General features: G+C 33.2%; 1 protein-coding gene and 1 long non-coding RNA gene across 2 annotated transcripts; one reads left to right on the plus strand and one right to left on the minus strand.

Annotated features, from left to right (window-relative positions):
* Positions 1-381: 381 nt before the first annotated feature.
* LOC120351339 lies at positions 382-1606 on the minus strand. The gene is made up of 2 exons (XR_005571328.1): positions 1271-1606; positions 382-784 (listed from the first exon to the last, which is right to left on the minus strand). It is a non-coding gene; the product is annotated as an uncharacterized LOC120351339 (long non-coding RNA).
* Positions 1607-2875: 1269 nt separating this feature from the next.
* Positions 2876-23516, plus strand: LOC111049445. Its single transcript, XM_022335518.2, has 2 exons — positions 2876-3505; positions 23129-23516. Exons 1-2 carry the CDS (start codon positions 3102-3104, stop codon positions 23373-23375), a joined length of 651 nt encoding a protein of 216 aa, XP_022191210.1. The 5' UTR covers positions 2876-3101; the 3' UTR covers positions 23376-23516.
* The last annotated feature ends 864 nt before the right edge of the window (positions 23517-24380 follow it).

Consider the following 24380-nt stretch of genomic DNA (forward strand, 5'->3'; position numbering starts at 1 on the left):
TAGAGCGCTCTACCTAGTCTCAGATTGTAGAGCACAAAATTACGCCTAGAGGGATTTTGAATTATTCATATAAATTGTAACAATCGGAATATATTGTTGATCAAATACTAAATATCATCAATATTGATTTTTTCTTGAAATTTGACTCATTTTTGAGAAATCATAACTCAGTAGTCATTGGAGAAAGAGAGTTACGGATGATCTCATTTAATTCATAATTTTATAATCTTAAAAAAAGGCAGAAGTAAATTTTTCTGTCCGATGTAACCAACCCTATTTGAGTAATCTCAAATAAGACTGCCTAACAAGTAGGAAGCAATGCTGGTCATGAGGGCCAGTGAATATTTTGGCAATCCTGGTTGAAATAAAATTTAAGCCAAGTCCGATTGAATCTTATATTTTCAACATTAAAAATCAATTTCATTTCTGAAGTTACAAAATATTCAGTTTACAAGTTTTGATTATTAAATCTATGTTAGTAACCCGGTAGGCCTACAACTGAAGCTTCAGTGTGATGTGGAATCGTAGATAAGCGACGATTAACGAAGTTTGAAACTCATAAAATTCGATGGACTTGGTTGAATTAGAAGCCGAATTGTAAAACAAGTGTTCTGCTTACCCCACTTCGAATTGTAAATGGAAATTTAACTTTCATACTGTACTTGAATTCCAAAATTTGGAATTTGCTTGAGTTTATGGAAAATGTTTAGTCTCCTTCATCCTGTATTTATCCTGGTATTATATTTGTCCGGTCATTCAAAATTAATGGTAAAATAAAAAAAACCTGTTTGGAACAAAAGAAATAGAATAAAATCTAATAGATACAAGCATCATGTTGATGTTAACCAGAGTGGTTAACATGCAATGTTGGACAGGTTAATTACAGGATACATTCTGTAGAAACATGGTACCGTAAGAACAGCGGTAATAAAATATTATTATGACAAATCTCAAATAATTTAATAATAATAAATCTCAGAGGAATACGGTAAAATTAGTAAGCAAAATAGTTCAGATGAATAAAATAACAAAAGGAAATTATAAAATATCAGAAGGCTTAAATCAGTTACACATGGAGGGATAAAGTTGATTCAAATTCTAACAGCTTCTTTACGTTATTTGATAAATTTCAAAATAGGATGTAATCAAATTTATATTGAATTTATAGATGATAAAGAATTAATTAATGAAAAAAACTAGGCAAATATGAGATTTTCGATAGAATAGCAGAATAACCTACAACATAGAGACAGTTACAAGTATAACTTACCCAACTGGGGTTATTCAAATATAAAATTCAATCAGGCATTGTAGATTTACATTTATGCTACTTTAGCATAATTTAAAAGAAAAATTTTGTAGTGAAAATTTAGATATTTCATAATTCAAATCACATGCTACATTTTGAGATGCCACAGCTAGGCCTTTTAGAACAAGAAGAAGAGGAAATCGCTGGCTGGTCAACCGACAAGGCTTCGTCCAGTTGTACCAATCCAACAAATCAAAATTATTAACTAGAAATTTTAATAAATGGATATTCAAAGTTATGTCCAAATAAGGAGAAAATAAAATAAATAAAATAAAATTAAGTAATTAATAAATTTTTGGTACACCGATCACTGGATTTGGCGGAAATAGCTCAAAACTGGAAAATGAACCGAAAATACGAGGTTTTGGGCCACTGTATATAGCGTAAGGAAATTTTGCATGAAGAATTTGGTTCTGGACTTCTCTTATGTATCTAAATAATATATTAGAAAATCAGAACTACAATATAAATTGCAAGCCACCCCCTTTTTCATGTCTATATTGACTGGACTATATTAATTGACCAACCAATATGTTTGTGTCCGATACAGTGATTCAATCTCTGTAATATTATAATGCTTCTTTTTCCACTTCAGTCGTGTACACTTTTCGGCTTACTTGCTTAAGAAAAATACTCAATCTGAAATGAAAACAATGTAAACTCATTTTTTTGAATGCGTGGAACAAATAGAGCTCTAGAGGAATATTACCTCAACACATATATTGTAATTACTTTCATATTCTAGCGACCTTCAATAGGCATCGTCATGCACTGAGGCGCTGAACTCGACGTTTGCCGACGGCAAATCTATCGTTTGCTTACATATTTCATATATTATGACCTACCGTTCACAAGCGAAACATAAATGAAAAAAGCCACCTTTTACAACCAGTCTGTACCATAACATACTTTCCAGTACCTGATAGAATTAGGCTATCTTAATTTTCTTTGAATATCATATCAGATTATCTAGCTTCATTAAATATTGTTCTTGGTCACAGAAATAGCAGTTATATCCAGTTAAACAAAAGTGTAAAGATATCCTCCACTCACCAACTAGACCAACATTTTTCTCAAATCACATCAGGTTGTCAAAGCTCACTTGGAGCTAAGTTCACTGTGCACCAGATAAAATATATAGTAATTAATCATTTTCTTCACATTACAGACGTAGGTGACAGGTAATACAGTAGGGTATACTATTTCAATGAGCATTGGATCACCTCAAACTTGAGATCAGTGATAATAACGCTATCAATGTAGGCCAGTGAGAGAAAATAGAAAAGTAGCATAAGCGACCCTATGATGTTGATAATAGCCTCGACGTCAATGAGGAAACTCCAGGGCTCGTTAACGACGAGTGGGGGAAGGTGGCACGCGTCAAAGGATGGTTCATCGACAGCTGATGCAACAAACTACGCGCCTGGAGAGTGAATCATCATCACTGATTGTGAGCCCGGAGAGGAGAGGAGACAGGTACTGACAAGCGGCCTCAGGTTGAGCTTCAGCTCGGACGTCATCTTCATTCATTCCTATTGGACGAGAGTTTCCGTATAAGTGCTACGTGCTCCCCTTCCTCTTCATTTGCTCCTTGAACTTGTGCTGCGAGAGACAACTTTCTTACTTATCTGAGAAACCCAATCGCGAGCTGTGTCTTAGTATTCTAGCCGGTGATAAGGCGTTGAAGATAAGCCGTGGAGATTATTATGTTATTCATTTTTATAACATTCAAAAATTAGAAACATTCCAGTGACACTAATTTTGTGATTTATAGTTTTTCAAAAGCAGCATCATGTTGTCTGCAATGATAGTTATTGGAATTGGAACCAGTGTTATATTCGTGTGTTTGCAAATAGTCGATTCACGAGCAATCATTAAAAAAGTGAGCTACGAGGATAACAAGAAGGCATCTCAGTACTACGAGGAAAATTCATATTGGGAGCCAATTGATCGTGCTATCTCGACAAAGGAGATGGACAATATGACCGGTAACTACGACCCCAGCTTCGTTGTGCTGTCACGGTGCGACTACGCGTCCGGCTTTTGTCGGGGCAATTCAGGCAACAAAAAATATCTCCGCGAGATCATCAAAAAAGTGCAATCGGTTGAGGTGCAATTCAAGAATATGGCCAATGGAAATATTGTCACTGTTGTCCTGGAGAACCACACTGAATGTGGCTGCTCTTCCAGAAAGAGGTGATTTGGCACATCATCATACGGTACTTTACTGCTTGAAACCATCTACGGTCTTCTCTATATCTTCTCTAGAACACATTGTAAGTTATGCTTTCAATCTTCTTAATAATTGGTTCAAGGCTTTGAATTATCTTCTGCTCTAGCTTTACATATGCATTCACGTAACTATAGCATCAGTGTACCATAGAAGGTATAAGTTGGAGAGATTCACCTCATACTGGGAGTATATAAAGCATGGGTTATATGTGAAGAATTAGGGTTATTGATAAGGAATGCTGTTACTTTGAAGTGAATATCTCAATAGTTGTAGATTCGTCCCATAGTGGGAAATTTGGAAGTTCAAAATAGAGCTGGGAGTTTCCTTGGGAGCAATTTTAGATTTACAGCACATACAAAAATATCTAAGCATGACCTGAGTTAACAGTATGATTGGGATTGGAAATTATATATTTTGAAAGTATTTTGAGCTCAGAATTTAAGAATTTTGAATTCAATTTTGGCTGAAAAGAACATAATTTTTGTTCATTTCTACAAGAAAAGTTGGAGAAACAATGCAATGAACTATAGAAAAATACAGGAGAGTTGTTTACATTGTAGGAATCGAATTCATATTATGGTATTTGATTATTATAAATAATTTGACTATCTATATTCATATCGTATTTAATTGTAACAGCTCTCAAAAACAAATTGAATCATCAGGAAATATATTTGCATGTATATAGTTCTATATCTATAGAAAATAACTAGTAGTTCTGTGAACAGCAGACCTCACGCAGTATTCTCATCCACAAGTACCTGATTGAAACTATAAACCTTATGGAAATACAGCAATAGACTGGCTTCTCCACACATCAGTCTGTGTAATCACTTGTAAGCTGATTTATAATGAATAATTCTATAGTCTGATTTTTACTTTCCTTGCCCTATCACCATAGGTAAGGAAAGTATTGCTTTCCGAAAAAAATTAAGGTACCCCAATTTCTAAATTTCTATACGTTTCAAGGTCCCCTGGGTCCAAAAAAGTGTTTTTTGGGTATTGGTCTGTATGTGTGTGTGTGTGTGTGTATGAGTGTATGTGCGTCTGTGTTCACGATATCTCATCTCCCAATCAACGGAATGACTTGAAATTTGTAACGTGAGGTCCTTACAATATAAGGATCCGACACGAACAATTTCGATAAAATGCGATACAAGATGGCGGCTAAAATGGCGAAAATATTTTCAAAAACAGGGTTTTTCGCGATTTTCTCGAAACGGCTCCAACTATTTTGATTAAAGTTATACCTGAATTAGTCATCGATAAGCTCTATCAACTGCCACAAGTCCCATATCTGTAAAAATTTCAGGAGCTCCACCCCATCTATGCAAAGTTTGATTTCAGATTCTCAATTATCAGGCTTCAGATACAATTTTAACAAAAAAAAATGAGTGGAAAAGATTGGGCATGAGAATCTCTACAATTAATGTTCAGTAACATTTTTACCTAAAATTAAAAATAAGCTCGAAACTCGAGAAAATGTGATTATCCAATAATTGCAAACTGTTGGCAACTGTTGATTCTATTAAATGATTCACTATGAAGAGATTGCAGACCTCGTGTGTCTTCAGCGTTATTGCCCTGTCACCAGCTGGATCAAATCTTTGAACAGTAGAATTGAGATGCGCGGGAACACTAGCGTCAGGTGATCAATTTTCATAACGGCAAGGAACGTTGTGTGAGTGCGCCACACCAGATTTTTACTCTAATATTTGCGTATGAAGGAGGTTCCTTTCTCCTTTTATATTATCCTTGAAATGCAAAATTTCCAAAAACCTTGTATACGTTGAAGCGCAATTAAAAAAGGAACATACCTGTCAAATTTCATGAAAATCTATTACCGCGTTTCGCCGTAAATGCGCAACATATAAACATTTGAACATTCAAACATTAAGAGAAATGCCAAACTATCGACTTGAATCTTAGACCTCACTTCGCTCGGTCAATAATATTATTTTAAGCGTATCGCCCACGCGTATAACTTATTACTGTGTTTGTGTCATAAGACGTGTCATTGGGATACGCATTCTACTGTGTACAAATGTCTACATCAAACGTCTTTATAAAGTGCTATACGAACTCTCTCAAATACATTTCAATGCCAGAGAAAACTTATACGTTTAAACTTATAAGATTGTTTTATTATATGGTAAAACATTCTGAAAATTCTATTCTTCTATTATAGATTTTGATTTTTTTCCATTACAATTTATCGTTTCAAACATTGTAAAGTACAACTGTGCACTGTTTTGTTTTAACTGTATTTGTTTAATGCTGATGATGAATTAATAAATTCATTCAACAGTGTACACATCTGATATTTAAAATAGAATTTCAATAAGTATTCTGTTAAACTGACAGCTTTGATTGAACGAGAAGCGTGTTATCTATAAAAGGGTAAATGACAGTATAAAGTGAATCTTTAGCATCATATGAGACGAACCTTCCTTATCTAATAATCATTTCTATTATTATTGTCCGGAAAGTATGATTTTAAATTGAATAATGGTTATAGGAGATGCTGTAGAATTGTTCCAGAAATATGAGAAAAACACAATTGGCTGTCTTTCTCACTTGAACGATTCATTCACACATAACTCGAGTTGATGATGATGATGAATGTTAAGAACATTGAAAAATATGAAGTCTCGTGTGATTAAAATGAAACCATTTGAAAAGAGAAGACAAGATAATGTGTTATCGTTGTTATAATATTCATATTTTATTATTTAAAGGAAAGATGTTTAATTGGCAAACAAAATATTTACTGATACATTGCTGAGAATATCTATCGATGAGAGCTTACGCTCACTTGAATAATGAATTTTACTCTGCTGAGATTTTATTAGTTTACTTAAATCTTCAATTATTCAATTTGGTACGAAAGACTCAAAGATGGGCAACTGCTATAGAAACATACCATTTTGAATCTGAAGGGAAAGATGAAGCAATGGCATTGGCTCGCTTAAAAAACAAAAACAAAATACAACAGGAATAAAACCATGAAGGCCTCAGTGAGTATAGAATGTAATAAATTACATTCTTTACTCACTGAAAGAGCTATAGGCCTATACCGTACTTGAATTTGCATTCATATAATTACGAGAGGCCTTTCTAAAAAATTATGTATTTAGGCCAGTTTCTTCCCGAATTCTTATCAAGGCTCATGTTCTCAGTTTCAAATATAGTGAGGTTCATGTTATAATAGCAGTGGAGAAAGATAGGAGAACAGCGTTACCGATTCTCTGCCTTGTAACTGCCTACTAGAGGTAGTTGATATCGGTATATATGATGTATCGTAAAATTAACTATTCATTCTTGTTTGAAACAATCAATTATATTTTATCAGCCAAGAAAATATATTTTTCAATTATCAAATAATAAATTTTCATAATTGAGATGAAATATTTTTGATAATTGATTACCGAATATATCTACATCTGGCAACGTTGTGTTGCTATAAAAGAATAGTGCGATCTGCTTTGTCGAATGAGATAGACAAGGATAGCAGCACCAATGTTAATCAAATACTGTCATTATAACGTGGACCTCACTATAGAACGTAGTACGGTATACTACTATTAGGTGAGCCTCACTATTTACATGTCTGTTTTGTTGAAACATTAAGCTTCCACAAAGTTTTATAAATAAAAATCAACTAAATAAATAAAACTAGTTTTATTACAGAACAAAAAAAGACTACAGGCATTAAGCCCAAAACAGTCTTCACTACCATTTTCAATAGAATAGAGTAAGTTACTAGGAGAAATAAAAATGAGAGATACAATACATGCAATTCACAAATACAGAAGAAAGTTGATAAGTATAAGGAAAGCATAGGTAATTGAAAGTAATCTAAGCATAAGTAATAAATACAGAATAAAAACTAATCCAACTTATCTAAACTTATCTAAAACTTATCCAATAAGTTATAAAAAGAATACAATTTAGTCTAGAAACAGGTTAAGGGAAAAACATGTGCCACTGTGAGAAGAAAATTGATGAAAGCAGAGGAGAAAAAAGAAAAAGTTCTAACAACAAATATTCAAGTACTAGCAGGTAACCCGTGCTTCACACGGTTTTTTTAGAACATAACATAATGAAATCCAGAAGAATTGAAAATAGGCCTTGTGATGATCCGTTTGACACAATAAAATAATTCAGAAAAAAGCAAACTATCTTTAATAGAATTATGAAACTGAAAGGATAGTTAGCAAAGTCAAGGTAATACTCTAAAGTAGGGGTTTTGTGCCGATTTAGCATCAATTTAACACCAAGGTCAAGGTCAAGGTTGAATTCAAGGTCAAGGTCGAATTCAAGGTCAAATTCAAGGTCAAGGTCGAATTCAAATTCTAGGTAAAATCCAAGGTCTAATTCAAGGTCAAGGTCGAATTCAAGGTGAAGGTCAGGTCGAGGTTGAGAGATGCTATCTCAACCACCGCCCCCAACCACTGAATTCTCTGTTGGAATGAGCCCGGTATTTATAGTAATTTTATCCAGTTCCACAAACATGTTTGAACAGGTCTGTGAAAATCTAGAGAACTGATAACAGACATGTTTGAACAGGTCTGTGAAAATTGAGAGAATTGATAACATACATGTTTGAACAGGTCTCTGGAAATTGAGAGAATTGATAACAGACATGTTTGAACAGGTCTGTGAAAATTGAGAGAATTGATAACATACATGTTTGAACAGGTCTGTGGAAATAATTTGATAACATTATACAGAACAGGATTGAGGTTAAATTTAAGGTCAAATTCAAGGTCAAGGTCAAATTCCAGGTCAAATTCAAGGTTAAGGTCGAATTCAAGGTCAAGGTCAAATTCAAGGTCAAGGTCAAGGTCAGGTCAAGGTCAAGGTTGAGAGATGTTATCTCAACCACCACCCCTCCAAAACTGGATTCTCTGTTGGAATGAGCTCTGTATTTATAGGCCAGGGAGGAGATGTTTACAGCAAGAATTTCTATTAAACACTGAGGAAAATATTTTTATTAGGGGTGTGGCCTAATTCAATTTCCCCCCTAAGAGGTGTGGTCTAATTCAATCCCCCCCAAGGGGTGTGGCCTAATTCAATTGTTCCACTTTATATAATAATATAATTAAAACCAATTGATTTATTTATAATTTAATTAATCAACAACTATTTACATCAGTATTCTATTTAATTATTTAACAAGAATTATGTTTATCATAATTATATTCGTGTAATATTGGATTTCCAAGTTACAGAAAAATTTCTCTAATCTCTGGGATATGAACACAAGACTCCAGATTAGAGTTTGCAATGCTATCAACTACATCACTATTATTTGGGGGAATGTTGATCAAAACTAACTCATAAATTTGCTTCACAAGAAAAGATAATAAGTTACAACTTCACTAAAATTAGTAATTATCATTATGTTGTGATAGATTACCAAGAGTTACTTTGAGTAATGTAGATATTTTAAATTAATCTCCTAATAAGGCATTGTGAATTTGATATTGTTTTCATTATTTTTAAATCTTCATTCTTGGCCCAACCAATTGCTTGTTATTTCATTGCTTGTTATTAATAATTTGCAGTTATTGAATAATATTTTCATTGTAAGTTCAATCCAATTATTTATAGAATGATTTAAAGTGATGGATTTAGTGATAGCAAACTAATGAGTTCGTTTTGATCAACATGTTCTCAAGCAAGTTTTTGTGGTCTGATGCAGCTTATCAATCTGAAGCTCCAGGTTCGAGTCCCCACAGTATAAATAGTTTTTTGACTCTTTGAAACAACTTCTGAATTTCGTTGAACAGTTGAACAAAACTACTCATGAAAATATAAACTGAACTTATTGATTTTCTTGGTAAGAAAGAACTAACAGTTGATCTTTATAACCTTAGATTTCAGTAGGGCAAAATGTTTGTTTTATAATTGTATTATAATTTTGTAAACTACTATGACTAATAAAGATCAGTACCTTTTTTACAAGTTTTTTATTAATTTGAGAATTGATTTCAACCAAAAATTTGTATTCTTGATTGGATTACAAATCTGAGAATTTTCCAGTTCCAGTTGATAATACATTTCAGAAGGATTGTTGAACTTACCTAGGTGTTAAAGATTATCTTAATAACTCTTATTGGGTGAATTCATACCAAAATTTGAATTCATTTGTTGGAGAGGGTGGAGTAAGTTTGAATCAGTTGAATACATCCATCGTTCCATATTATTTAGATCAGCATTCTGTGGTATATAAATATTTTTGCTAAACTCAACGATATTCTGTAATATAATTATTCAGCCTCTTGTTTTCTACTCAAATGACATTCAAATTTTTCAACACTCATGCTTGTCCTATTAACATAGGTTCCAAAAATTGAGGTACCCTAATTTCAAGTTTTTAAGGTTTTTAAGTTTTTCAAGTTTTCAAGATGGCGGATAATGACTAAAAAACCATGTTTTTCACGGTTTTCTCTAATTATTTTCTCCAAATTTATAACCTGAATAAGCCCTATCAACCGACATGAGTCTCATTTCTGGGAAAATTGCAGGAGCTCTCGAGACAAATGGACTTTGTAAACCTACTTCTTGTGCATGATATAGAGTAGTTTATTCAAAAATAACACATCATGGTCCTGTCACATGACACCCTCTAGTCTTTATCAATATCCAAATCCTGCTCCTACTAGTCTGTATGACATTATTGCTCCCTCACCACTGCAGGAGTGAGTGAGTGAGTCTGTATGACATTATTTCTTCCCCTCTCACCACAAAAATGTTCCACTGTAGGGGTGAGTGAGAGCCAAATGTAGGCAGTCCAAGTAAACTTGAGTATAAAGCTGAGCTAATACATACCTCTCTTGTAGGCATTCATGCGAAAGTGGGGCTCACATCCTCTTGCACTGAGTTCATTTCTAAATAAACGATACTTGATTTTTAGAATTGAGTCTCAAATTTATCTTATCGAGAATTGGATAGGCATTACACAAGGTTGCAATAATTTTCTGTACTTTATAATTTATAATACAAACATCCATATCAATCAGATACAGGGAGTAACTCTTTCTTTGTTCCTACCGAGTGTATATTTCAAAACATCTAGCTTGATTCTGATTTTATTATACAAATCTATGTTTGGGTTCTCTCTGGACACATACAATGCTTCCTGGTTCTCAAACCGATTTTTATTCCCATGTTTCATTGCAATTCTGTCCCTTCTTGTTGCTCTTCTAATCTTCGACTCACCTTTAATTTCAAACATTATACTGCTCCACTTCTTTTTGTGTCTTCCATACATCTATTCAAATGATTCTATTCTGGGAAATGAAGCTTGTCATACCATCAGTGAGAATCGTTGGAGCCGTTTCCGAGATCCGATGAAATACAAACATATAAACATCTAAACATATAAACAGAAGTTGCTCGTTTAATAGTATAGGATGAAACTCTCACATGGCTAGTGAAACTCAAGTGATATTTTTTTTCATCTATATAAAATATGTATAAAGTGTTTTTCAAACACTCTGCATCAATTTTCATTTATTCTGGGTATAGCTGTAAAGAATCGTGAAATATATTGGACAGTATGATTGAATGTTTAGAGGTGAAGCTTGCCTATAGAAACTTTGTGTAGACAATATGAGAGATGTTTGGTTTCTCGTGATGCAAGAATAGATTATTAATCATCAGATAATGGATAATGGATAATGATGGAATTGATAGTTTATTACTGCTTATGGAGAATTCTGATATTAAGTACTGGGCACATCGTTTCTGCAAGACTCCCCTCACCACAGACAATCTCTATAAAAAATTATAATAGGTGATACTATTAGTAGGGATGAGTCAAATGAATGGTGTGTCAATAACACTGTCACTATTGGGTCTAATTTCGTTGGTTCTGGGAAGAAAGATACCTGTCTTAGATAGGATAAAACATTCGAAATCATATAAATATTGCAATGAATTTTTGTTTTTCCAGTATAAGAATGATTTTTCTAGTTGTTTGAGCATAATAAGGGAATAGCAAGTTTACTATCTCAAAAATATTGATTTTATTGTATTACCATGAGTCATGGTGTCAAATATATTCTGTGAACCAGGAATGCTATCAACTTGTAACTTATGTCAACAAATAAAAAAATGATGTATATTTGGAATGTGCATTAAATTTTTTTCTGCTGACACAAAAAAAGCGTGAATGAAAGGCACAACCTAGATGAGTTGGGTCTTGTAGAAACAGGTAACTTGATACCACAAGTCAGGACCGCCCTAAGGTTAATAGGCGCCCAGGGCGAGATTTTGATAGCGCGGTGAGATACACAACTATCCTATACTGTACAGTATGCCTGAATAGTAGTTATATCCAATACCTCTATTAATCTCTCTTCAAATCATCGTCCAATATACATGAACGAGAGGGTAACTTTGGATATTGTGGAGAAAACTGTGTTTGACTTGGTCTCACCACATTCATGAGAAACTGATGGATGCATCATCGAAATTGGTAGGTAGTAAATTGAAACTAAATGCATAGGAAATTATTTTCTTTCTATCTTGCGGGTCTTGCACTCCATACGATTTCTTGCTATTACCCCAGTAGGAGACCAAACAAATATAAGAAATGAATTTTATTCTTCAGTAAAGAAAGTGAACAAAGAAGAAAACATAGGTAGCTTCTGTGGAATTAGAACAATTATGTACTTACTAAGATATATTCTTAATTTACTCCCGAGAAATTTGTATGTAGGAGATGCCATCAAAGAGCAATATCTTCAATTATTTTTACGTGAGATGAATAACAATTATTTTTCAGATTATCTGTCAGTTTTAGCTGAAGACACAGAATAAATTGGAAATAATTCAAGCTATACAGAATAGGGTCAGTTGCTAAACATGTACATTTGGCTGCATCAGAGGTAAAAGTTTCCCATAATCTTGTATCTGGACAGTCTACTTAACTGCTTGTTTACAGCTTGTGATTTGACATAAATTCATATTACTATTAACCAAAGTCAATCTCAACAGCTTTGTTGTTATATTCTTCTTGGAAGCAGAAACGATTATTAGATAGCCATTCTTGTTGAATACAGAAGATAGAAGTGCTCCTTCCTCAGCTGCTCCTTCCATCAATGTAGCAATTGCAAGCTAGGTAGGTAAGCTAGGTAGGTAGGTAGGTAGGTAGGTACGTAGGTAGGCAGGTAGGTAGGTACGTAGGTAGGTAGGTACTTATGTAGGTGGGTAGGTAGATGTGTAGTTGTGAAAAATATTTGGAATTATCAATTATCCCTGTATTTCTCCAAATGTATATTTATGATCTTCATACAGGTAATAAATCACCATACTATACTTGGAACAAAGGCTGTGTAAAAAGTATTTTCAATTTAGGAATATTTAAAAGTAAATAGGATTCAGCCTGGAAAATACAAGGTCTGGAATTTTGTTGAATGAACAATATAGGCTACAATAGTCTATTAATACGAACACTGCAGATAGATATGTAGGCATAAGAATACTCTTTTTCAGGGAAATCCTATGCTATGTATTTAAGTTTAGTTAGTTTTTATTGTTTATATACCACATCACATAAATAAGTGATACATAGAAATGGGTTGATAAGACTTTTAACGTGAAGCTGAAATAAAGGTACTTGCTCCGGGGTGGTAATCCTTTTACGCCACGGCGCCCGGGGCGACCGCCCCGGTCGCCCTGCCGTTTGAGCCACAAGTCTTAAGAAAAAGAGCAAACATGGTCTTTAAGCTATACCCTATTGGAGAGATGTCCCCTATCTGCCAAGGAGTGAACTGGATGAAAAGTAGAGTTTTTGGAAGCCATACATAAGCAACTTGCAGAATTTGAGAGAGGAACTTGAACCATTCACACTGATCCTAGTGGGGTGTATATTGTGACTGGAAAACTCCTAGTTCTGGGGAAGGAAAAACGTTTACTTTGTAAAGGGGTACCATAAAAATGTTTTTATTAAAGCATACAAAGCTATAGAAATGCTCAAGAGAGTGTAATCCCTTACAGTGATGAAAAAGGGGAGAGGACATTTGTGTAATTGACCGAACGTGGTGAGGTCAATGTTTCAACTCGATTTGCTTTTGTCTGTCTGTATGTAACGCGATCAAGTTGATAGAATTCGATGAGAATTGGCAGAAATATTCCTTTTTCAACTGCGCATTGATGTATACAAAAGGCTTTTTTTTGAAATTTTGCATTCCAAGGATAATATGAAAAGAAAAGGAATTCCTCCATACTCTGATATCACTATATCATCTACTTTGAAGATAGGATCAATCAGACTATAGAATTATTCATAATCAATCAGCTGACAAGTAGATTATTCATTGATCATATGGGATAAAAATTTAAACGTGAACTTAGTTTATCAACGTAAGTGAGTTTTTGATCTTGGAGAAAACAAATAACAGTTTTTAAGAGTAAATTGTGATTCAACTAGAATAGATACTTATGGATGAGAAAACTGTGTGAGGTCTACTGTTCACAGAACTACAAGTTACACTTGATGGTATGACAAGCTTTATTTCCTAGAATAGAATCATTTGAATATATGTATGGAAGACACAAAAAGAAGTGGAGCAGTATAATGTTGGAAATTAAAGGTGAGTCGAAGATTAGAAGAGCAACAAGAAGGGACAGAATTGCAATGAAACATGGGAATAAAAATCGGTTTGAGAACCAGGAAGCATTGTATGTGTCCAGAGAGAACCCAAACATAGATTTGTATAATAAAATCAGAATCAAGCTAGATGTTTTGAAATATACACTCGGTAGGAACAAAGAAAGAGTTACTCCCTGTATCTGATTGATATGGATGTTTGTATTATAAATTATAAAGTACAGAAAATTATTGCAACCTTGTGTAATGCCTATCCAATTCTCGATAAGATAAATTTGAGACTCAATTCTAAAAATCAAGTATCGTTTATTTAGAAATGAACTCAGTGCAAGAGGATGTGAGCCCCACTTTCGCATGAATGCCTACAAGAGAGGTATGTATTAGCTCAGCTTTATACTCAAGTTTACTTGGACTGCCTACATTTGGCTCTCACTCACCCCTACAGTGGAACATTTTTGTGGTGAGAGGGGAAGAAATAATGTCATACAGACTCACTCACTCACTCCTGCAGTGGTGAGGGAGCAATAATGTCATACAGACTAGTTGGAGCAGGATTTGGATATTGATAAAGACTAGAGGGTGTCATGTGACAGGACCATGATGTGTTATTTTTGAATAAACTACTCTATATCATGCACAAGAAGTAGGTTTACAAAGTCCATTTGTCTCGAGAGCTCCTGCAATTTTCCCAGAAATGAGACTCATGTCAGTTGATAGGGCTTATTCAGGTTATAAATTTGGAGAAAATAATTAGAGAAAACCGTGAAAAACATGGTTTTTTAGTCATTATCCGCCATCTTGAAAACTTGAAAAACTTAAAAACCTTAAAAACTTGAAATTAGGGTACCTCAATTTTTGGAACCTATGTTAATAGGACAAGCATGAGTGTTGAAAAATTTGAATGTCATTTGAGTAGAAAACAAGAGGCTGAATAATTATATTACAGAATATCGTTGAGTTTAGCAAAAATATTTATATGCCACAGAATGCTGATCTAAATAATATGAAACGATGGATGTATTTAACTGATTCAAACTTACTCCACCCTCTCCAACAAATGAATTCAAATTTTGGTATGAATTCACCCGATAAGAGTGTTTAAGAGAATCTTTAACACCTAGGTAAGTTCAACATTCCTTCTGAGATGTATTATCAACTTGAACTGGAAAATTCTCAGATTTGTAATCCAATCAAGAATACAAATTTTTGGTTGAAATCAATTCTCAAATTAATAAAAAACTTGTAAAAAAGGTACTGATCTTTATTAGTCATAGTAGTTTACAAAATTATAATACAATTATGAAACAAACATTTTTCCCTACTGAAATCTAAGGTTATAAAGATCAACTGTTAGTTCTTTCTTACCAAGAAAATCAATAAGTTCAGTTTATATTTTCATGAGTAGTTTTGTTCAACTGTTCAACGAAATTCAGAAGTTGTTTCAAAGAGTCAAAAAACTATTTATACTGTGGGGACTCGAACCTGGAGCTTCAGATTGATAAGCTGCATCAGACCACAAAAACTTGCTTGAGAACATGTTGATCAAAACGAACTCATTAGTTTGCTATCACTAAATCCATCACTTTAAATCATTCTATAAATAATTGGATTGAACTTACAATGAAAATATTATTCAATAACTGCAAATTATTAATAACAAGCAATGAAATAACAAGCAATTGGTTGGGCCAAGAATGAAGATTTAAAAATAATGAAAACAATATCAAATTCACAATGCCTTATTAGGAGATTAATTTAAAATATCTACATTACTCAAAGTAACTCTTTGTAATCTATCACAAAATAATGATAATTACTAATTTTAGTGAAGTTGTAACTTATTATCTATTCTTGTGAAGCAAATTTATGAGTTAGTTTTGATCAACATTTCCCCAAATAATAGTGATGTAGTTGATAGCGTTGCAAACTCTAATCTGGAGTCTAGTGTTCATATCCCAGAGATTAGAGATTAGATTTAGATTAGATTAAATTTTTCTGTAACTTGAAAATCCAATATTACACGAATATAATCATGATAAACGTAATTATTGTTAAATAATTAAATAGAATACTGATGAAAATAGTTGTTAATTAATTAAATTATAAATAAATCAATTGGTTTTAATTATATTATTATATAAAGTGGAACAATTGAATTAGGCCACACCCCTTGGGGGGGGGGGGATTGAATTAGACCACACCTCTTAGGGGGGAAATTGAATTAGGCCACACCCCCTAAACAAAATATTTTCCTCAGTGTTTAATAGAAATTCTTGCTGTAAACATCTCCTCCCTGGCCTATAAATACAGAGCTCATTCCAACAGAGAATCCAGTTTTGGTGGGGTGGTGGTTGAGATAACATCTCTCAACCTTGACCTTGACCTGACCTCGACCTTGACCTTGAATTTGACCTTGACCTTGAATTCGACCTCAAACTTGAATTAGACCTTGACCTTGAATTCGACCTTAACCTTGAATTTGACCTTGAATTTTACCTTGACCTTGAATTTGACCTTGACCTTGAATTTGACCTTAAATTTGACCTCAATCCTGTTCTGTATAACGTTATCAAATTATTTCCACAGACCTGTTCAAACATGTCTGTTATCAATTCTCTCAATTTTCACAGACCTGTTCAAACATGTCTGTTATCAATTCTCTCAATTTTCACAGACCTGTTCAAACATGTTTGTGAAACTGGATAAAATTACTATAAATACCGGGCTCATTCTAACAGAGAATTCAGTGGTTGGGGGGCGGTGGTTTAGATAGCATCTCTCAACCTTGACCTGACCTTGACCTTTAATTAGACCTTAAATTTTACCTTGAATTTGAATTTGACCTTGACCTTTAATTCGACCTTGACCTTGAATTCGACCTTGACCTTGACCCTGACCTTGGTGTTAATTGATGCTCAATCGGCACAAAACCCCTACTCTCTAATAAAATCGAATCTTCTTTTTGATAAGAAGCAGTCATACTATCTATAAAGTGATAAGAGAACCATGGAAAATATAATTATGCACTAGTTTCAATTCTTTGGCAGGAATAAAATTATACAGCAACTTAGTTATTGATTTAAAAAAGTAAATGTATGCATTATTATATTAAAATTTATTTAATTGAAATGCTTACGGCCTATTATATAATTTATTTAAGTACAATCTTATTTATTATTTTATAACAAAAGCTAAGGACACTCTAAATCTTAGATAGCCAATCACATCATGTCAAATTTTACAAATTTTAGAGGAAGATATGAAAATTTTTCCAAGAAATGCTCTCTCTGGCTTGCGATCTTGACTGATACAGCAGCACATGAGGATAGGGCTATTTTCAATTATTTTTTGAAAAAGTATCAAGCCAGTCCCTTTTTAAATGTTCAAGTATTTGTAATTAATGTTTGATTGTTTATGAACTCAGTGATTATTTAAGAGTTCCTAATTGTAAAATATTTCCATATACATTTAATACTGATAGAAATTTGCAAGCAATCTGGACCATACCTGAGCCTAGTGGAGTCAAAAGGATTTGACCAATTAATTATTGGAGATAATTAATTATTCCACAAGAACTTCAGTGAGCGTTGTTCGAGTGAGTGTTAGGTTTTAATGAGCTCATTAAACTAAGGCCTTTTTAGTGAATTGGGGAATTATTCAAAAGCGCTATATAAATTTGATTCAAGTTTGAAAATTTCGCAACACGTTGAACACTATAATATATTTGGTAAGAACTCTTTTCATCAACTCATTTGATTAATGTTGGAAGCTTATTTCTGTGCATGGCACAAATCCCATACCCTGAGATTTTAAATGATTATTTTGCTAAATATTGATTATTGATTGAAATATATATTCTATCGACTGAACAGGTTCCAATTTGTCAAATTCTGAATAAACCTTAAGTTTCATATATCAGTATTAATAAAATTATATATGATAGCTCACAGTATTGTGAATTCTAACTTTTCCTGTGATACCAAAGATATTAGAGAATTTATTTATATGGAATTATATTTATAAAACTTTTTATTCATATATTTTATGGGAATATATTTATGTTTTCCATCATCATACAAAATATTAAAGGTTTTTATTATTTTCCTGATTCATCTCCTGATAAACAGTTTGAGCTGTCTTGATAGTAAGGATTTTATTTTGCAGCATATACAATTAGTGAATTATTCAAGATTGATCTCATTCAGAGCAACTATTACTCATCATCCCTTGATGATAGTCATATTATTCAGTCAACAAATCTTTACTGATATTTAAAATGATAAGTCTGCCATATATCATATAAGGATCCAGAGAACTTCTAGAACTGGCATAGTAAGTCTCGAGGAATTTCAGAAGGATAAATTAGTGCACACCTGTATTCATGATGAGCATTTTGAAACTCAATTGGAAGAATAATAGTTGATTTTTATTATTCTTGATTGAATATATGGTTACTAATAATCAGTCGCTGACTATCTTTCTGATTTCCTTACTGGTATTCTTCAATATCTTCAAGAGAGTGGCGATAAGATTTATTAATTATCAGTTGCTGAAACCCATGGTGATTCATTATGTTGAAAATATTCATGCATCTATAACTGAGCTAGAGCTGCGGTCAGAACCCCAGAATATTTGCGAGCCAGACAGCCCTAAATTTCTGCAAATTTATTTGCAAGCTAGGGATGATAGCAACAGTACTGGTATATATATATATATATATAATATATATATATATATATATAAATGCAACATCAGAGCCTATAAGAATCCTTGGTTGATTAAGAATTTATAAGCAGCATCTTAAGTAAATCAGTCCAGTATTTCAGACGTGATGATGCATTGAACATAATTCTCCTATCATCTACACATATATATGTGTTTAGGCCAGTTCTTTCCTCTATTATAGTAAAGAAGATGATAGAAAGATGGATATATCATCCATCTATTTATCATCTTCTATACTATAATAAAGGAAATGAATGAGAATACATTTTGAAAGGTTTGAGATATTGATGTGTGGTTTTCACCATACCTTCTCTGGAAATCCTGTATCAGAATCATGTATCATATGACCACCTTTCAATTAAAAGAAGAAGTTGGATACAGAATGGTGGAAAAAATTTGGGTGTGATGGAAAACCTGTTTTTATCATTCGAAAAGGATCCCAAATCATACCTATCTTCTAATTTCCCTTTCAAGAGAAATGTTATGCTGCTTCTTTACAACAATAATTGGAAGCATGACAAATAATTGAAAACTTGACAAACTGAAAACTTGATGTAATCAAATACCGTATTGAAGAATTTGAAATAGGTTTATAACCATCCTCGGTTAAGCAAGAATCTATATACAAAATTTCAAGTCAATCAGTCCAGTAGTTCAGACATGATGATGCGTCAAACATAATTTTACCATACTCTACACCTGTATATGTGTATAATCCAGCTCTTTTCTTTATTATGGTATAGAAGATAATAGATGAATGGATGATCATTGTTATTCTACTAAAAGATCGAATAAGTTGAATAGTTTCCCTTTCAGAGGGAGTTTTGACAACCCACAAAACTCATTTTTCATTTGAAGATATAATGAAAAGGTGCATATGACCTAATTTTTTTGCTCAGCTTGTCAAAATACCCCTCATTCCAATATAAAAATTATTGACTGACTGTACAATAAGTCAGTCATTCTTTCAGGGCTCAAATAATTTTGAAATTTTGATTAAATAAAAAGGAAGAGAATGATTTCTTGATGTAAATATCAACACCTTTATTCAAAGACATATTAACTGCATGCATTTTCACACTGCATGCATTTTCATTCTCATATTACAGCATTGATTGAACTGTAGATGTTTATTTTGCACTTTGGGCTAGTTGCACGTCCATCTGTTAAATATGGACATTAACGTCGATTAACAAATCAGCGTTAGTTTTATGGATTCATTTCTGTTCCACCAAGATTGGTTAGTTTTTGATCCTGATTAAGTTTACCGGTTAACTAACCAAGATTTTAACGGTTTCACAATCCGGCAACACTGTAATTTAACTAACACAAAATAATTAAGGTTATGTTATTGAAGTGGTGAATTTGAAAATGAAAAAAATATTAACAAACAAGATCATGGTCCGATATTATTAGACAAAGAGAAAATGATTTTAATTTTAATTCTAATACGAGAGAATATTTACATAAAAGAAAACTGATAATAATAGGTATGTTTTAAGGTAAAAATGAGGTTATGTTATTGAAGCGGTGAATTTGACATTCCTATACAGAGGCATGCGCCATGAAAATGCTCTGTCTGTTGCCAGTGTCAAGTGCTATGCTGCTAACAGATGACAACAGATCAAAAACTAACCTCAAAAATCAGAATCTAATTTCGAATGCTGATATCAGCTAAATACACTTCTTTATTTTATTAATGAATGAATTTCATTCATATATTTAGCCAATACTTTGAATTCTTTAGTTTTTTTACCAAAAACTAATTGGGAGACAGCTATCAGTAGGTACTTAACCGGCGTTAGTTGGATTTAATTCTTTGTGGATGACCTGTTAAAAAACTTTAACATTTTTTTACGAAACTTTTTTGATTAGTTTAACCAGCATTATTTTTTGATTTTTACCTATGTGCAACCAAATTTTCTTATTTTCAACTAATCATGGTTAAAATGGTGCCAACTATTCAGAATTAAAAATTGTTCATGCCAGTTAGTTTAATTGGCATTATCACTTGAAATTTCTGTTTTGTGAAACCAAAATGCATCGGTTAGCACTAATCTTGATCAAAGTAATGCATTTAATTGTGATTGAATGTTAATCAATGTGCCATGAAAATGTTCTGTCTGTCGCCAGTGTCATGCTATCTGCAAACAAACAAGATCAAAAACTAACCTCAAAAATCTAATCTAAATCTAATTTTGAATGCTAATATCAGCTGAATACTCTTTTCTATTTCATTAATGGATGAAATTCATCCATATATTTAGCTCATACTTTGAATTCTGTAGTTTTTTTCACCAAAAACTAATTTTGCAAGACAGCTATCAGTAGGTACCTAATTGGCGTTAGTTTTTTTATGAAATTGTATGTTCCATTAATAAAGTTTGAACATAAATTCTGGAAAATCTAGAAGAAAAATTGAAATTTGGGCTTCCAGGTGCATGAGATTGATATTTTTAGAATCTATGTTTAAAATTTGGAGATCTAAATCATTCCCGTTTTTCCGGTATGCAAGCCACAAGTTGACATGTTTTGATGCCAACAAATGAACACACAAACAAACGAACAAGTGAACAAACACAACCCTACTCTCTGTTATTATATGGATAAAAGTTAAGGGATTCAAACTGTAGGTTTGATCAACTCTATAAAACTAATAAGAATCATGGACATAATATTAATTGAATAAATTCTGAAACTGAATCCAAATTCAATGATGAATAGCCTCAGTAATGCGCCTTCTAACCTCACTAACAGGGCCATGCACATCAACACCTTCACAAACGGTATTGAATAGCCTCAGAGCTCTATTAAGTGGAGAGCAGAAGTTATGAAGGGTCCTTGATCTTGGTACATGAAAGGTCCTAACTCTTCTGACATTGAACGTGGGTACCTGGAAACCAATCCTAGAGAGGAGAGCGGGTGAATTAATGTAATTTTTCAAAAAAGACACCACAAACATCAATGAATCAATGAAAACCTGTCACATGTAGCCCTCAAGGAGACCATATTGAAAAGGGATCTCAAACGTCCAGAAGGAAAACCCAAGGGACAGGCTCTTCCTAATTGCATATAAAATGGGAAGCGAAGAAGCTTATTCTGTACTTGTTCGACTCTTAATGTATCCTGATGAGTAGAGGGACTCCAGACAATATAGATCCGTACTCAAGGACACTTCTGACTAGCGACTGAAACAGAGTTACAACAGTCTCAACATTATTGAAGCCAGTAGAGTTTCTCAGAACAAAGCCCAATAGCTCATTCGCTCTGCCAATGATGTGATCAACTATGACAATGTACAACTGAATACAAGGCCAAGATCCTTACACATTGTTACCTACCCTCTCCAAGCACACACCATTGATTGAGTAGGGATAACGAGCTGGATTAACCTTTCTGGAGAAAGTCATACATTTACATTTTTTTACATTGATATCAAGCTTATTCACATGGCACCACAATGCAACTCTGTCAACATCAGCCTGCAAGGAATAGCAATCATCCAATCCTCTCACCTCCTTGTAGATCTTCATATTGTTAGCGAATATCAAGGATATTTTATAGCAGAAAGTATGGGAATGGAAATCCTGGCTGCTGTAGCAATAGCATAGCAATTTTGTTCCATTTCCAAATCGATTTGAATAGTTTTCCTTTGAAGTCAACCATAGACATTCTTGAAAAATGAATAAAATTTTGCTCATAATGGAATGGAATGTACTGAGAATTATTGGAAAGCAAGAGAAATATTGCATAGAGACTTGAATAAGAGTAAACTTCAATAGCACAAATTTTCAGAGAGAAATAACTGTAATTATGCTCCTCGATGGAAGGTGTAGAAGAAACTAATGTTCTGATTGGACGTGAGCCTGTGGTAGGCCCACTCGTCTGAAAGTTGTGTAATTCTAAATAATTGAATAAGTTAGCCAACTCCATTTGATAGCATCCACTTTTAAATGTTTTATTCATTTTTATTAACCCTCCCACGGTTCCATCAACAATAAGTTTCATAAGTTCAAAGGCTTTCCTGGAAGTCTTCCAAATGCATTTTTTTGTAACTTCATCAAGTAGCTAGGTATGTACGGTACTTAAGGCATGTCCTGTTACTCTCCTTTCAAAATTTATCAAGATACTGATTAAGAGTTTATTCCTTCATTCTCCAATAATCTCCCTCCAAGATTATTCAGCATTTTGGACAAGCCAAAATGAAGATGTTCAACGATCGTTTCTTTTGTTGCAGTGACTCTCTATGGCACAGAGTGTCCTACAAGGTAGAATCGGTAGAAGGTGCACCAATCAACAGCGACCAACATCTGTTGCTGGGTGGAGTAGCAGCCGTCACTCAACCACTTGTAGCGTTGGACGTTCCATCAGGCGACACCAATCCTATGAATCCTGCAACATCATCAGCCACAATGTGTGCACTAAGGTCACATCTCACAACGATGCTACTCCTTTTCTTAATGCTCAATTTCACCAGCTTATAACCATTATCTAGCTTTTATATTGTACTGTTTAAGTAGTACTGCTCACTATATACCATTACCTGTTAAGAGTACAAATTTGTTGTAAGTAGGTATAGTTCAAGTGCACGACTGATATTTATTATATTAAACATATTTATTATTTTTAATGTTCTATATTATTTCAGTTGAAATCCTTGACAATCTATTATTTCCTTACAATCTAACATGAACTACCTCTGTCAGTAGTAGTATGAAAAATGTGCCGTGCTATGAACTCAGAAAGTAAATTTGGAATTTAGAATTTAGAAGCACACACAATATAACTTAATAAAAGGGATGCTTGATAAACATACTTAGTGCTAGAGAACGGGAATCCAGAAATGACAAAAGAGACAACGAGATAGAGAGAAGATCAAATGTATTGTCACCTCTTACAGTTAAATTCAACACTTGATAAAACAATATTAAGTTACATCATGAAAACCTTAATTTAGAAAGTTATCTTCAATATAGCTAATTTGATAGTATCCTACTCTGTCTGCTTCACATTGGGAACGTTTTAGATTGAATCATAGGAAGCTTAAAGGACTCTAATTTCAGACAGAATAATCGAAAGTTATCATAGATATTTCTCAAAAGTTAATCATAAATAACAATAAATGAAAAAAAAAACTTAAAATTCAGAAAACACTTGGAGAATTTAGAACACACTTAAAACTTTTAAAACACTATCAAAATATTATCAAATATTGATAATCCCCAATAATATATGTTCTGTATCTTTATAATTATTATAAAAGCTGCAAAGACAAAATATTCCTAAAGTATCACATCACAGAATTCTACCTGGGAAAACTATTCAAAAATATGTGACATCAAAACAAATTTAGAAAGGCTAGGGTCCTTGAAACTTTGATTCTTCACAACTTTAAGATGAAAGTATCATTTACAAACATTTATGGATCTTTAATCATTTCATATGCTAGTTCAACTATTAGTAGTTTAGTCGATTATAGAATATAAGTT

Source organism: Nilaparvata lugens, chromosome 5 (assembly GCF_014356525.2).
Source record: "Nilaparvata lugens isolate BPH chromosome 5, ASM1435652v1, whole genome shotgun sequence".
NCBI lineage: Eukaryota > Metazoa > Arthropoda > Insecta > Hemiptera > Delphacidae > Nilaparvata > Nilaparvata lugens.

What these genes read in the sequence shown, in the direction of transcription:
- LOC111049445 (XM_022335518.2), top strand. Translation starts at nt 3,102, where the DNA reads ATGTTGTCTGCAATGATAGTTATTGGAATTGGAACCAGTGTTATATTC. An exon ending in GGCTGCTCTTCCAGAAAGAG is followed by an intron (nt 3,506 to 23,128) that starts GTGATTTGGCAC and finishes CTTTTGTTGCAG; the next exon opens with TGACTCTCTATGGCACAGAG.